Source organism: Camellia sinensis, chromosome 4 (genome assembly GCF_055761805.1).
Source record: "Camellia sinensis isolate YWXY chromosome 4, ASM5576180v1, whole genome shotgun sequence".
NCBI classification, from domain to species: Eukaryota; Viridiplantae; Streptophyta; class Magnoliopsida; order Ericales; family Theaceae; genus Camellia; species Camellia sinensis.
In genome coordinates, this window is record NC_138964.1 from 83,073,545 (window position 1) to 83,090,101 (window position 16,557).

The 16,557-nt window shown below is 34.9% G+C and overlaps 1 protein-coding gene across 6 annotated transcripts; it reads right to left on the minus strand.

The window, feature by feature from the left end:
* Positions 1-512: 512 nt before the first annotated feature.
* Positions 513-12,026, minus strand: LOC114312706 (RING/U-box superfamily protein). Of its 6 annotated transcripts, none has more exons than XM_082925241.1 (8): positions 11,864-12,026; positions 11,096-11,493; positions 2,661-2,795; positions 2,536-2,578; positions 1,708-1,776; positions 1,497-1,611; positions 1,260-1,390; positions 513-988 (listed from the first exon to the last, which is right to left on the minus strand). In XM_082925241.1, the coding sequence occupies exons 2-7, from the start codon at positions 11,401-11,403 to the stop codon at positions 1,260-1,262; spliced, it is 801 nt and encodes a 266-aa protein (XP_082781367.1). In that variant the 5' UTR covers positions 11,404-11,493; positions 11,864-12,026; the 3' UTR covers positions 513-988. The 6 variants fall into 6 exon arrangements, with proteins under 6 accessions (XP_082781367.1, XP_028114784.2, XP_082781368.1 ...); XM_028258983.2 differs by having other exon boundaries at positions 1,708-1,779; XM_082925242.1 differs by having other exon boundaries at positions 11,096-11,731; positions 11,864-11,998.
* Positions 12,027-16,557: the final 4,531 nt, after the last annotated feature.

A 16,557-nucleotide genomic window follows, 5' to 3' on the forward strand; every position in this document is an offset into this window, starting at 1 on the left:
TTGCCAAAAAAAAAAAAAAAAACACTTAAAAATATGATATTTCAACTCAAACAGAGAAACACAAATCAATCAAAAGATAATTCAACTGGTTTTTAGTAATTTAAGTTGACATACACTCAAATCTCTCAACTATTATTGAATATTAGTCTACTCAGATTTAATATCATTCATTTGGACTTCAATTACAAATAGAATGGGAAGGGTATAGATAGGATATTTGCAAATTCACTGAAAACGGCCAAGTTTAGTGAATATATTACATGAAAAATGTTATTAACAAACACTTTTTTTGACACAAATTTTGTAAGAACTGTTTTGTAACGACATTTTCATATTTTCCTAGAAGGCATATATTGCTGACAATCACACTTTTTTTTTTGTGGGTTCAGTAATAACAATCACAATCAATCAATAATCACATTTGCGCTGAATAATTTACATTATTTTTTGGAACCATTTAATTATTATTTTGTTAAGCCATTAGCTAAAAAGAGCGAATGCTACCATGCTTAAAAATAAAAAATAAATATAAATAAATAAACTGGTTGCAAGTTTTAATATAATTTGGAAATTAAGTTCTGCCATATACCCTAGTGCTCAACAAGGTGAGGGTCAGTTAAAGTCCATGCATCGGAGGAGCAAGGGTTTAGGGAGAAAGTGAAAACAACACCAAAAGAGGGATCACCCATTTCAGTGACGAGCACACAAATGATTTGCACTCTTCACAGACAAGTATGACACCAAATGAAGGTTGATTATAGAGGGAGGAAAAGCAAAAATAATATGGGTCTGGCGATTGAGAAGTATCTCCAGATCTTGGCATGAGAACCACTTAATAAGAACATATTCATTAGAGGGTTTGCACAACATCCTATCCTACTTGGGACACAGTAAACTAGCACCACCCAAATTTGCACAAGTTATTTCAGCACTTGTGACGGTTCAGCAATTCCAGTTTCACGTCGTGTGCAAAAGTTACACGAGTGATCTTCACATTAGAGCATTGCGTCAGTGTCATAGAATACAAGGATAAATTGTTAATCAAATCTAACTCTTAAGTTGCTATAAGAATGACTCCAGAATATAAAATATTTAATCGCAAACTCAAAAATATCTCAATGTGTGTTTCAGAGTTGTTCAAATGCACCATGGTGAGCATGATGCTCACCTCAGAAAGCAAATAAATATATTGAACATCTGTAACATTGCAAAACAAATCAAGTATGCATTTGTATGTTTTCTTTTATGTACAAATTTACCTATAGTGCAGGATGGTACCCGAGATTCACATTCGTTTCCACCCTTTGCACTACTCGTCTTATACTCCATTCATGGCAGAATTCCAGGGCAAGCCGAAGAGCAGTTCCAAGTCCCAACACAACGATAACACCTGTATAATTAAATATCAGGAGGCACATTAACAAGTTCAAAACTCCATGATCTTCAATCCCACAGGCACTATACAAATGTAAAAAAATAATGTGAAACGTATGTACCAATTATGATGTTAACGGGCAATGCAGATACACCAAGGGTAATGGATATTAGAACATCCAACAAGAGACCACCAATAAGGATTGAGAATGCCACCCAAAGAGGTCTAAAACAACCCTGTTAATTTAGTAATATTAAAAATGAAAAATTCACTAAAAATAGCAAGTTTGAATGAGAAAGATCGTAGTATCTTGGCTACATAAACCATCTTACCCTTTCACGTTCTTGTGCCATAGTGGACCCTCTCAAGGCAGGGTCGACCCTCCAAATCCAGTAACTTGTCTGCTATACATTTGAAAAAATCAGAAGTCAGGCATATCCATGAGATACAACAAAGAAAAGCTAACACAGTAAGATCATTTACTTAGAGCCATTTTTGTGTTTTTATTAGCTGTAACAAGTCATAATCAATTGCTGAAAGACTTTTACATTACCACATTAAAATAATACTGTCCCACAACTTTACATAAGTTTTTCCAACATTACAATAATTTATTCTGTTTAAAACACAGCTAATTTTAATTATAAGATACGCTGTCATGTCTTGGCAAGAAGTTCAATGCTGATATCTGTGATCCAGTTCTGCCAACCACTCAAGCAAGCTAAAAGAACAAAGGAGAAAGAGAGGATAAACGTATAATGAATCAGTGGATATTTGTGTTTTTGGAGGGACTTCCAAAGAAACCAGGCAAGAAATGAAACAGAAACTCAGTTTTTATCAAACGTACCCATAACATATAGCTTGATTACATAGAAGAACACTACTTTTGTATGAAAATTTTCTGGTATTTATTATACTTGTTATATTTGTGTAATTATAGCATCGCAGCTAGGATGGGCAAGTCAGATAGTCGGAGTCAAACCATTAGACTTGTGAACTCAACCCTAGTTAGCTTTGGACACACTATACCCAAAATTAAATGAATGAACAAACTACAAAGGAAAATTACGTTGAATGGGCTGCAACTGGATGCATATTCAAGGCTTATTAAGACTAATTTCTATCTTCTAAATGTTTGCACTAAGATACAAAATACCTACACTTGGCTGCAACTCAGGAGGTGGCACATTTGCAGCTACATGTCTGTACAAAAAATTGTTAAATTACAGTCTCATACCATGAAAAACTGACCCAAGAATATGAAACAATTTAGAGGATGACTTACTGGCATATCTCACATTTATTTGAACCTCTTGTATGAAACCAAGTGTTTATACATGACTGGTGTGCTTTAGCAAGCCCACCTCGACATTGGCATCCAAGATCTATCAAATCTTCTTCCTTTTCCTGCTGACAAACTCTGCAACACAATGTGTAATAGAACTATTACTTTCATAGTTTAATATAACATTCAATAGTTTGTCTACTCCAAAAAAAAAATTAAACAAATGAAAAATAGATAGTCACTGAACGCCATATTGATTTTATCCTTCCATATTATGATGTAAAAATATTGATGCCTAAAAAATATTGACGTAAATAGATGTTTAACAAACTTCTGAGTCTCTGACAATAAGTGGAAATTGCAAGAGAAGTCTGAAACCGAAAACCAAGACGTAATCCATCTATATTTTGTAGGAGAGTCTAGCCAAGGAAGCAACTTATTGAAAGAATAATAGAAAGTGGAAAATTATATTCAGCAAATACAAGAACAATTTTACCTTGTGCATACATGATTATTGTTTATGATTATTCCTTCGAAATTTCTTGAAGTAACTTTTTTACATATAATTTCATTTTATATAAAAGTAAGCTATGAAGCACGGACACTTCAAAATAGGCATCGTAGCTGCGTGACACACCGTGTGACACCCCAAATGTTTAATTAGTTTTAACACCGCATTAATATCAACTAATCGTGGTTCGAGAAAGTAGATTTAATATTTAAAGTGTAATTTAATTTGGAATTAGGGGTCATTGTGTATTACCAAAAAGATGATAAAGTAATTATTATTTGTATGTTGGTCAAAATGTAATTAATTAGAGGTTGCAAGGTAGCATTTAGTTGTGGTGATCTGTTGTCGATGAGAATAAAACATGGCAATCATTTGTGGTCTAGCTGCTGTGCTTAGGCCCTCCTATATAAAGGAGATTTGTTGGTTAGAAAATGCATAAGCAAACAAACAACCTGCAGAAAAATGAAAGTTTCGGTGGAAATGGAAAAAGTAAACAATAGAAATCGATATTAAACTAATCACCACTATATATATGTATAGTTAGTGCTTAGGCTCAAGACATTGAGCTCATTTCCATTACTTGGCTGAGTTTATACACCATAGAGAGAGAAAAGTGAGAATTAGAGAGAGAGGGAGCCTGTTCTTGAAGAATTGAACTCAAGCTTGGCAAATTCAAGAGCTAGATTCAAGAATTAACTAGAATTGAAGGAATTGAAGGCTCTAAGTAAGTGATTGAGCTCAAATTCATAAGTTTAGGTTCATAATGATGTGAATCCAAACATAATATATGACTAAGAACAAGAATTAAGTTGAATATGTTGACCTTGAAGTTAATATATGCATGCATGTAAGAGTTTGCCATGATTTTTGCATATTTGAGCATAAAGTATGTTAATCACGTTGAACTGAGGGTTGATTGACACATGCATATAAGAATTATCATGTATTGAAGTCTAATTTTAAGTCTTGAAGCTTACATATGCATGATATACAAACATGGGCGTTGCTTACATGTAGTTCAAAGTTTGAATTTGGTTGAATTCATGAAATTTTGAATCATGGGTTAAAGTTAGCTTCAAATATATATAATTGAGAATGTTCTTGCATATTTGAGTGCATCATGCATGAATTTGGACCCTTGAATGTGGGTTTGAAGCTCAAACAAACTTTTAAAATTTCAGAATTCGACCTCACAGCTCAAGCAAAGAAGTTACCGCTCAAGCGTAGAATGCGAGCAACCAGTACTTTTGCAGACATAGGAGGTTGGCTTGAGCGACAAAAGTACCGCTTGAGCTACCACTCACATTGTTTAGCATTGGCTCGAGCGACCAAAATTGAGCTTGAGTATAAAAATGAGGCATCCAGTACTTTTGCAGACTAAAGGGTCTGCTCAAGCAACTAATGTTGCGCTCTAACGAAGTGCCCTGTTTTAAGAAATTTTGAAAAGTTGTTTTATGTTCCAATTTTCATTCTCCATTTCTGAGCATTCTTAGGCATACATTGGGCATTTCAAATGAATTAAAGAACATGAGAGAAGCTTAAGAAAATTAAGCAAATTAAAGAACGAATTGAATTATATTATGACCCAATGTGTTGTGAATTATGTAAGGTCAATTGCAAGGACGAATCAAGCATCTAAACGCTGTGAGTAATATCTTAGTAAAGATATTTTTGTGTATGCATTATTTTCTAAATGTTACCTATGTTGTAAGTTTCTGAACTTATGAATTTGTACTATGAATAAGTATTCTATCTGTTTGATTCATAATGGAATCTGTAAAGTGATTGATGTATGAATATGAAATGGGCCAAAGGCCGTTCGGTATATTTGACAAGGATACGGATTGGGCCTAAGGCCGTTTGGTATATTTGACAGGATACGGATTGGGCCTAAGGCAGTTTGGAATGTTTAACAAAATAGACTAAAGGTCATCTTATACATGAAATGGACTGAAGGTCATTTTGTATGATTGTTAAATGGGCCAAAGGTCGTTCTAAATAAGGAATTAATTGGACCAAAAATCGTTTTGAATATGAATACGAATGTGATCATGATCATGAATATGAATATGCGCATGAATATGAATATAAGAATGTTGGACCCAAGGCCTTTTTGCCCCCTTGATATGCCTTGAGCATAATGGAATAGACCCGAGGTCGTTTTGCTTTGACAATGATTTATATAGATTACATATGAATTTGGACTACTTATTTGAGAATCTCATACATACAACTTCTTTACTCTAGTATTATTCACTGGGCTATACCTCACTCTGTATTTATATGTATATAGGTAAGCAGCGGGATTTCCAGCCCCAGCCTTAGTGGAAATGTGAAAAGAGTACCGAGATTTTGGAGTCAACCAAGGTCGCCTCACAGATGAGCCTTTTGTTTTTTGATTTTCGCTTTTGTGGTCTTGTGTAACCAAATCTATATGTATAACCTTGGTTTTTGATAAGACTGTTTTGAATGATCTTGGATATATGTATGTTTATATTAAACAGTATGGTGTGAGTTACTATACGAATGAGAAAAGTTTTTATTATGCCATGTATACAAAACTCATTGGACAAAAATTAATTATTTTGCTTCTATTTATGGCCCCCGATTACTAAATATAAGTTGATTTTGGTCTGAAGCCGTAGGTAATCTCCTGATTACTGCGGTTATGATCCTAGCCTATAGGGGTGGGTTTGGGTCATGACTGCAGCGATTCTCACTGCCGTTATTTGATTAATCATCTTCTCATCCAAGTCCTTCAAAAACGAACCCCTCTTCAGGTTTTGTTCGGGTTGACGTCTTCTAGGTTCTCCATTGCCCCTAAGACCTTTGGATGTGTTTGTTTTATCCATAATCATTCATCCATTCGTGGTAAATTGAATCATCGGTCTCTTAAGTGTGTTTTCCTAGGTTACTCTGCCACCCAAAAGGGTTATAAATGTTATCATCCTCCATCTCGCAAATGGTTTGTCTCTATGAGTCTCAGTCTTACTTTCTGAGCTCCTCATTGTCATAGTCATCCCTTCAGGGGGAGCCTTGTTGTGAAGAGTTTCTTGTGCCACTACCACCAGTGATAGAACAGATATAGGATGTTGAGCTAAGCAATCGTTGTGGAAAATGAAGAAGGCAAAGTTTATGCCAGGGGCAACTTGGATGCAAGAGACTACTTTCCCTCCTCTACTGACAACTTTTTTTCTAGATAAGTGTCCAGAGTCATCCCCCTCTCCCGAGAGTCTAGGTAATTTTAATCCTAATGCTCCTATGCCTGAATTCTCCGATCTTGATGTTTCCATTGCTAATAAGAAAGGGGTTAGGTCATGTACTCAGCATCCTCTTACTAATCATGTCTCTTATTCTAATTTATCTCCCTCATATAAAGCCTTTTCGTCTAAAATTTCTTCTGTGAGTCTGTATAACAATTTTCAGGATGCTCCCTCCATTCCTAAATGGAAACATGCCATGATGGAGGAGATGAGAGTTTTCAGCAAGAATGGCACGTGGGAGTTAGTAGAGTTACCTAGAGGCAAAAATCTAACTGGGTGTAAGTGAGTGTACACTGTGAAACACAAAGCAAACAGTTCCATAGAACGATACAAGACAAAGCTGGTTGCTAAGGGTTTTACTCAGACTTATGGGGTAGATTATCAGTTTGATGTGAAAAATGCCTTCTTTCATGGAGACCTAGACGAAGAGGTCTATATGGATATTCCTCCTGGTTTTGAAGATGCTAGGTCCAAAGGTAAAGTGTGCAGGCTCTGAAAGTCACTTTATGGGCTAAAGTAATCCCCTACGGCTTGGTTTGAAAGGTTTGCTCAAGCTATACTGAGATATGGGTTCAAGCGAAGTCAAGCGGATCACACCTTATTTGTGAAACACTCCTCATTTGGTAAGATTACAACTCTTATTGTCTATATTGATGATATTGTTATGACAGGAGATGATGTTGAGAAGATCCCTCGGTTGAAGGAATACTTAGCCAAGGAGTTTGAAATTAAAGACTTAGGCAATTTAAAATATTTTTTGGGCATCGAACTAGCTCAGTCCAAGGAAGGCATCTTCATATGCCAGAGGAAGCATGTACTTGACTTGCTAAAGAAAATTAAGATGCTTGGCAGCAAACCATGTGATACACCTCTAGAACCGGGCTAGAAACTAAGTGAGGATCAAGGAGAGATCCGGTGGACAGGGGAGATACTAGAAGTTAGTGGGTAAGCTTATATACTTATCCCACTCACGTCCAAACATTGCCACTGCAGTGAGCATGGTCAGCCAATTTGTGCATGCTCCTAGAAATTCCCACTTATGAGAATCCTGAGATACCTAAAGGCTTCTCTTGGAAAGGGTCTCTATTTCTCAAAACATAAACATCTCAGTGTGGAGGCATTCAGTGATGCAGATTGAGCTGGATCAGTGGCTGATAGACGATCAACTTCTGGATATTGCACATTTGTTGAAGGCAACCTAGTCACGTGGCGAAATAAGAAACAGAATGCGGTTGCTAGATCTAGTGCTGAGGAAGAATCCAGGGCTATAGCACAAGGTGTATATGAGTTGCTATGGATTAGACTATTATTGGGAGACTTGGAGATACATCAGACTGATTCCATAAGATTGTACTGTGACAACAAGGCCACAATCAACATAACTCATAATCCATTTCAACATGACAGAACCAACCATGTGGAGATTAATAGGCACTTCATCAAGGAAAAACTCACTAGTGACACCATATGTACTCCATTTGTAAAGACTGGAGACCAACTAGCAGATGTTCTCACCAAGGGAATAGGGAACAAACCATTTCATAGCATTTTCAACAAGCTGAGCATGAGAGATATCTTCGCAGTAGCTTGAGGGGGAGTGTTAGACTAAGAAATAGTATTACTTATATTTTATTCTTATTTGATTTTATTTTCCCTTGATTGATGTTAATTGGTGTAATGGGCTGGCCCATAATTTATGCCGTATGGCACTTCTGTAATTACTCATTATTATCAATATAAAAGGGGATGAGGTTTAACTCATTCCCTATCTCTTTCTCTTCTCTAAACTTACAACCACCACTAAAACTAACTCAAACGTGTTGTAATAACTAAACTAACCGCCTTAGACCGATCGAGCGCACAAAGGACCATTCAAGTAGGTATATAGAACCTTGTAATTTGAAATGTAGCTTTAAGATACTGCAAGACGACTTAGACTATTCGAGTGCACCGTGGACTTCCAGTAGTTTATGTAACCTTCTTGTATTTTGAAAATCACCTCTTTGTACATTCAAACAGACTAACACCACTCGAGCAGTGTTAGTCTGACTGCTCGAGCCATCGTCAAGTTGTCTTTCAAAAACAAGCAAGATTACTAAAATGATGCTTGACACACATTAGGTTGGACATTGGGTTGGATTCGCAACTATGTAAACTCTCAAATACAAAAGATCAAAAGAATTACATCAAACGGGTGTTTGTCAAAAGGGATTATCAAATAAAGTACAACAAAAACTCCAAACATTGGCTTAGAGTATGGGATATGCATCCAACATCTTAGTTAAACATGCACACAACAAATATGTTTAACTACAAAGAGTTCATTTTAAAATTATGCATAAGAATCTCATTCTATGCATAAAATCCTCTATGTCAGTATGCAAACACCATGATATCGTAAATAAATGAAGAAAAAAAATTTCAAATTATAATTTAGTAGTGTCTACATGTCCTTGGTCATGAGAATTAGATGTATTTGACAATTAACACATTCCCACACCCAAGTGCAGGTAAATAAATATATGCTACGATACATGTTCTATAATTAACTAGTATGTAGTTTCTATGGTAACTTCAAGACAAATTAAGTGTATGATGGAAATAAATTTTTTGTAGTAATAGCCGAAGTACATTTATATGATTCATAATTTTTTTTTTTTTAATTTAAATATATCATTCAGAAAATTACTTGAGAATGAAGCTTCATACTCTATGCCTCATCAACATTAGGTGCCAATTGCAAATGAGCCACAATATACTGTCTACATAGTCAGCTCAGTAGCACGAATCATGTCCATGTTCATAGATACGTGTTGGATACCAAGACTTCTCGGACACTCCTACAAACATGTCCAACGCTTCTTCAACATGTCCTTAAAAATAAATTATCATAATTTTCATATACTTCAGTGACACTTCTCAGACCGTCCCAAACTTGGCCATGAAAAAGTGAATATCTTACTAGTAACAATGTTTGGGAACATAAATTATGCAACACAAATATGCCTTGAAACATTTTTTTAAACGAATACATTATGTGCAAAACCAACATGAAGAAAGGTATGTATCAGACAACTTCTAACATATGAAAAAAATTAATTATTGGCACGCGTGATGTGTGTGCAATTCAAACAAGTGAAAACAAAACAAAACAAAATATTTACTATATATTGTGTGTCACTCAATTGGTAATTTGGTAAGAGTCTTCTTATCAGACCCATGATCTTAGATTTGAATCCCAACCTCTTCTCCATCTTTTTCTTCTTTTTTTTAATTTTAATATAGAACTGGACACTTGGCATAAGGACAGAAAAAGCTTCAGAAGACCACCAAAGTTGTTCACTTAATACAATAATATAGATATAGTAATAAATATTAGAAAATGAAAACTAGTAAGACAATAAGAAATAGGAGTATAAATTATACAATTATTTAACTGGAGGTCCCATGAATGAGACTTGTACACCATTCCCATTCAAATTCCTACCACGTGCAACCAAAAGACCATAATAATATCCATGCTAAATAGATAGTCAGTGTTTAGCACTTTCCCATGCTTGGCAGGCTTAACCTGTTAAGCATCATATGAGCATGCACGTTTTGTTCTCCATAACATTTAATTAAACCAGTAGATAGATCTGCCATTCAGAATTGTACCTTAACAAATTTCATGGGCTTTAGAATGACAAAGATTATTCATGTCCCATTTACAAACTTTGAATAAAATCACAAGACAAGAGATATGCAAGCTTTATTCTTCTCTTTCAACCAAAAAATTAATGCCTTCTTGTTCATTCTATAAGTTAAATGAAATTTAAACCCACCTCTCTAGATGCCTTCACCATATTGCCAGGATGGCTTTTGGCAGATTTGGCTTATGTTGGGTTTCATAGAACTTAACATAAGCCTGGTTATTAAAAATCAAACACCCAGATCTTTTGATAGCCATAATTTGGAATGTTCCAAAACATAAAAACATCTCTCTAATCCAACAGTAGTCCTCTAATATAGACAAGTGTTTGTATTAAACATAGTGGGTGTTTGGGAAGTGGGTTTTTTTGTAAGTTTTTTTAGTTGTAGGATATTATTGGAGAACAAAAATTTTGTATTTGGGAAAATAGTTGGGTTTTTTGTGGTTGGATGTGATGTTTGTGAGAGAAAAAGTGAAATAATTATGGAGTTTGATGTGATATTTTGTTTGGATTTGCTTTTTTTTGGTTTTGTAACCAATTTGTCTTCTAGTGAAAAAAAAAACCCAAAAAACAAACTTCCCAAACAGCGCCATAATCATTTTAACTGGCTTCTAAATAGTTCATTCATACTCATAAAAAAACGACAGAACTAACAACAACAACAATGAAGAGAAAAATCCCCAATACTGAGTTGGAAATCATCATAGTTGTTAGAAAGATATATTCTTAGTGATGAGCTAACAGTCAGCTGATTCCCAAAAAACCATAGTTGCTGTTTGAAAGATATATTCTTAGTGATGAGCTAACATGAAAACTGAAGCAAATACTCATAAATTACTGAGTAGCTATCAGATGAGAGGTATATAGCATATCATCCAAGTAAAAGGGAACAAGAGTTTATTAAGTTAAGCGTAGGGTTGCACAAATGACATTAAATGCATCATAATTCATCTAATAAGAATTACATACCTGCACTGTTCATGACAACTTGCATTCCTTGATAGTTGATCTTTCTTTGGTGAAACCTCGTGCGTGTCGTTTTCTTCCTTAGTGGGCTCAACAGTCCTTGGAAACTTTTCTACTAATTCAGGAGCAATGTTGAGAGGATAGGGGGACCCCTCATTGGAGACCACAATGGTGAGAACAGTTTGATCGCAGTCATTGGCAGCTGAATCTGCCAATGAGGTGTGATCCCCAGACTCTGCCTTTTCCTGTTTCTCGAGATCCGATTGATCGTCAATTGCGACACCATTTCCAACTGATCCATTGTTCCGCATTTGAATTTTTTTTCTAGCTTCTTAGTGACTGAAGTACCAGTACCTTTCCGCAACAAAGTCCTCCAAATTTCACCAAATCGTCCACAAACACTGGTTTAAAGCAAGCTTTTCAGATGAATTCGGAGTTTAATAGATGGGTTGGTCTACACTAGGCATCAAAGTTAGGTAAAAAATAAATAAAAAAATATTTCGGCATACTGCTCAAATCCGAATGAACCCGATTTCTACATGTCAAATTAATAGCAAAATCTATGAAGCTAACTGGAGCACGGAAAAAGCAGAGTAATATCCAATACCAATAAGCAGAGACTCTTGTTGCGGAGTAATACTAAAGAAATTCATGGAAAACATTAACTGGTGTTAGTTACAGCAACAATCCACTAAAACATAGATGAGATTTGAAAAGCGTTCCATGAAGGGAGCGGGAGAGAGAGAGAGAGAGAGAGAGAACAGATCAAACCTTTTGTAGACAACACTGGAGATTGCAAAACTTGCTAAAGCACTTGTTGTCGACTCTAATAATATGCTTTGAAGAAAGAAAGAAAGATCGAGGAACACGAACGAAAAGGCACCGTGGAATCTGATGGGATGGGATGGGATGAGATGAGTAAATTTTTTATTCTATTTTTTTTTTTTTATGAATAATATTATATGGAAAGAGTTGGCCATCATGAAATTTTTTTCATGAAAATAATCATGAAAAATTTATAATTTTTGAATTATCTTAATTAATGCGTGGTGTTTTATTTTAAGTGTAATTTAAGGGTCACAATACTTTCATGATTATTTTCATAAAAAAAATTTCATGATACATAACATTGCTGATATTATATATATCAATTAATGTACTAATAGATGATATTTTATTATTTATATAATTTTAAATATTTATAACTTATATAATAAATATAGTTAATAATAATATCATAACACTACTTATACACTAATGTATATAGCAAATGATGCATATAGTAATTGGTGCATGCATCACTATTTTTTTATTTTTTTGTTTTTGGAAAGTAAATTGTTAGTTCCTCTAAAGTTGCCTGTGTACTTTAATTTTTTACAATTTAGCGCTAGGCTGGTTTTCAGATAGTTAGAAGTTAATTTTCTATTTTTTAATAAAATGTATAAAAAAATTAAAAACATAATAATATAATTTTAAAAAAAATCAAAACATTAATTTTAATCGAATTGTAAAAATAAGCCTTATATTATCCTCCCTATTAATCCATTCCATTCGACTCCCATTAAAAACAAACGGAAGTGTCACTGTGACACGTGCCAAACATTTGATTGGATTTATGTTTGGCACTTGGCAATTTGTTTTGGGAACTTACTGATAAATCTCATGTACAAAGTTTAAGACCCAGTTAATCTTCAAACAAAATATTTGTACCAATTAATCCTATATATTTTTAATTGTTACCAAAAAATTCTATTTTTTTTTTTTAAATTTACAGACACTGTTGCATCTTACTACCGTCGGACTTCCGTCAAACGGACGCTGGAGACTCGTCGGAATGTTCAACATCACTGGGAAGTCGCCGGAGTTTTGCCGGAAGTTCACCGGAGTGTTAAGAACGTTAATGGAAGTCGCCGGAATGTTCAAAACGTTCACTGGACGTTAAGAACATTACTGGAGACTCACAGGAATTTCTAGAATATTGCCAGAGAAAAAAAAAAGAATAAATGGAGAAATTAGAGTGAAAAAACATAATAAAATGTGCTAAATATTGATAAACTAAAAGGAAAAAAAATGAAACGACAAAAAACAGCAACAATGGAAAAAACATATGCTATTTTTCAATTTTTATAAAGTTTAAGCAAATAATCTCTAATATTAATCAAACTGAAAAATAAGTTTTGAAACTGTAAAATGTTACAGTTTCAAAACAAAAATTAATTAAGTATTTATCCTTATTAATCAAACTGAAAAACATGTTATGAAACTATAAAATTTTATAGTTCTAAAGAATGTTATGAAATTGTAAAATTTTACAGTTTTAAACCATGATTCATTCCAGTACCAAAAATAATTTGAAACTGCAAAATTTTACAGTTTTAAACCATGATTCATTCCAGTACCAAAAAAAAATTTAAAATTGTAAAATTTTACAATTTTAAACCATGATTCATTCCAGCACCAAAAAAAATTTGAAATTGCAAAATTTTACAATTTTCACCGCCTGTAACTAAAACTCGAAAACTACTTGTTTAGAATTTGAAAATTTTCTCCATTAGAACAGAAAAACAGAAGTGTATAGCAGAGAAAATATAAAAAAATAAATAAATAAATAAGAGATCGAAGAAGAAAGACGGATATAGAGAGAGGATTGTACTCCGACTATAGCGATCCCGGTTATCCCTTTACTATTCTGTTGTTTTCCGAACGCGGTTCCGTGGAGTTGGTAGTTGTACCTATCGTGTTGTCAACCTTTAAACTCTTTTGTTTGAGTTTTAGAATGTGTTGGGCTTGGTTGTTACAGGTTGGTAGAGCTTTAGCTCCCATTATTGTTGTCCAATTTTTTTTGAATGATCCGCTCGAGCGGGTCTTCTTGCGCTCGAGCGGGGTTTTCACAGTTTCAGTATTTCGTGCCTCTGCAAAACTTCTGCAGGTGTGATTTTTACGCTCAAGCGGGTTTCTTTACGCTCGAGCGGTCACGCTCGAGTGGGTACTCTGGCGCTCGAGCGGGTAGTACTTTTTGGTGTAAGTTCTGGGAGGGAGAAATCTACGCTCGAGCGGACTGGTTTTCGCGCTCGAGCGGATGTACTTTATTCTTATGTCTTGGCGCTCGAGCGTACCTAGTTTTTTGTCCTTGACGCTCGAGCATTGTGTTCTCTGCTCGAGCGGGAGAGTAGTATATCAGTTGGCAGCTAGGCTATTTTAAATCACTTTTTACATTTCCTTTCTCTCTCTTACTTTCCCAAAATCGATTTTTTTAGAGCTTCTCACTCTAAAACCTAACTTCTCTCTAGGGTTTGATCTAGTAGGAGTGTTTTCCTCACCTTGAGCCTTTGTAAGAAGTGTGTTGATCATTGAGGGCTACATTTTGATTCGAGAAATTTGGTGTTTGGAGCACTTCCAAATTTAGCTCTTCTTCTCTTTGGGTTCTACATTTGAGGTAGGGATTTCCTTATTCTTTTTCAATACTTCGTCTATAGATAGACATGTGGTAATTTTGTATTGCAAGAAAATCATATCCATGTTGGATTTGTTTGAAATCATGAGAAGGAACCTAGGGTTGGTTGTGTGATGATAGTTATTTTACCATTGATGGTTGTTTTGGGCTAATTGGAGTGTAACTTAGCATGTTGTAGTTGATAGAAGAAAAAGCCCTAAATTATATTTTGATTGATAAATTAAAATGGATGGTAGTTAACCTATGTTGGAAATCTCTATTATTATTGTGAGTTGGGTGAAGGTGTTAATGCCTAAGGGATTAACCATGGTTGTGGAATAGGTTTGAAATGAAGATAATGGACTAATATGAGTTATGGCTTTATTATCCACGGATTTGGTTTTGCGACAATAAAAGGGACGGTGTTGGTTTTGTGAAAACAAAAGGAAACGAAACTTGTTTTGTAAAATGGGAAAAGTATTTTTGAAATACAAATGAAAATTGGATTGTGGTTTCTTGAGTGTTGAACACACACATGTGAAGGATTGTAGCTTTAACTATCATGTTAATGTTGTTGTTGGGTTTGTGGTCTCATAGTAATTGAGTCTTTAATAGATGTACTAAATATTTGCATCTAGAGGTTTTGTCCTTAGTCATCGGTGGAGGATGACACGGTTGTGTTGAATTATCATGTATGCATTATACCATTATTGATGGAACATCATATGTGATGAAGTGTTGAGATACATTATATATGCATTCTTGCTCGAAAGGAGGTAGTTATATGTTCATATACTTTAACACATTGCTTGTATCTTGATGGCTTGTGTATATGTGTTATACATGTTGATTATGCCTTGTTGTGTTGGGTTGGTGGTGTTATACCTTGCGCTAAGAATCAGAGGTACCGTGACCTTCCAACTAGCGCCTGGAGAATTGACTGCGCTGAGAATATAAGGCACCATACCCTTCCGGCTAACGCCTGGTAAACTGGCATGTTGTTGTGATAGGTGTATCTTTGGCTTACTACGCACATAACTAGTAGAGCAAAGTTTTGTTGTTGATATTTTAGTGTGTCTGGGAATATCATGGATTGTGTCAGTTACAGTTTTGGAGGGCCGAGTTGCCTCATTGTTTTATCTTATGCATGTTGGTGAGTTGTTATCTCCTTTTTTATAACGGTGCATGTATAGATTTGATTGTATCGGGAAGAAGCCAAAATGTCTTTTTTGTCTTTTGGAAAGTGTGAAGGAGAACTGATATTTTTAAAGAAATATATATTTTGAAAAGGGATATCTGTGTATGTTTGGAAAATGGAAGAGAGTAGTGGGCTTAGTGAAATTATTTCCTAAGGTATTGTTAATGTTATGAAAGATTGGGAACGGGAGTTAATGAAAAGGAAAAGAAAATTGAATCGCCTATGGCATTGATTGAAATGGTTGTTTTCAAGAAAAGTTCATACTTATGTATATTTTGTATAAACTGTCACGTTACTATTCTAGTATGAGTTTGGGTATTCATGATCATAGCTATCTGTATGTTGTTGTTGTTGAGGGCTATGTTGAGATCCCTACTGGACTATATGTTCATCCCACGTTGTTGAATCTTTTTCAGGAGTTGAGCCGAATGTGTTGTAAGATTTGGATCTTCTTATTTGTTGGCCACGGGGACTCTCTTGTATTGGCAGAATGCCATATGTGTAAAAGGGTTGTACCCTTCTTCTTGATTTGTTAATGATGTAAGCCCAAGGGCAATTTATTTATTATACTCATGTTGTATTTATTTGCATACGAATGAGAGCAATGTTATTCACTTCTACGAGTTGAATATACGAGTTTATTTCCGCATGTTATCTCTGAAATGGAATTAAGTAAATGAAATTGGTAATGCTTCGAGTAATAAAAAGTGAGGCGTGACAACTTGGTATCAGAGCGAGCCGGGTTTGAATACTTTGGGCTCGTGGGAAGTGATTTTTACCACAGTGGGTTTACTACGTATAGTGAGGATGTTGCATATAGATATCATGAAAGTT

Excerpts from the sequence above, each read along its gene's own strand:
- LOC114312706 (XM_028258983.2), bottom strand. The coding sequence starts at position 11,403 with ATGCGGAACAATGGATCAGTTGGAAATGGTGTCGCAATTGACGATCAA. Across the intron at positions 2,796-11,095 it reads AGTTGTCATGAACAGTGCAG|AGTTTGTCAGCAGGAAAAGG; the intron begins GTATGTAATTCT and ends ATTGTGTTGCAG. Across the intron at positions 2,579-2,660 it reads AATAAATGTGAGATATGCCA|ACATGTAGCTGCAAATGTGC; the intron begins GTAAGTCATCCT and ends TTTTTTGTACAG.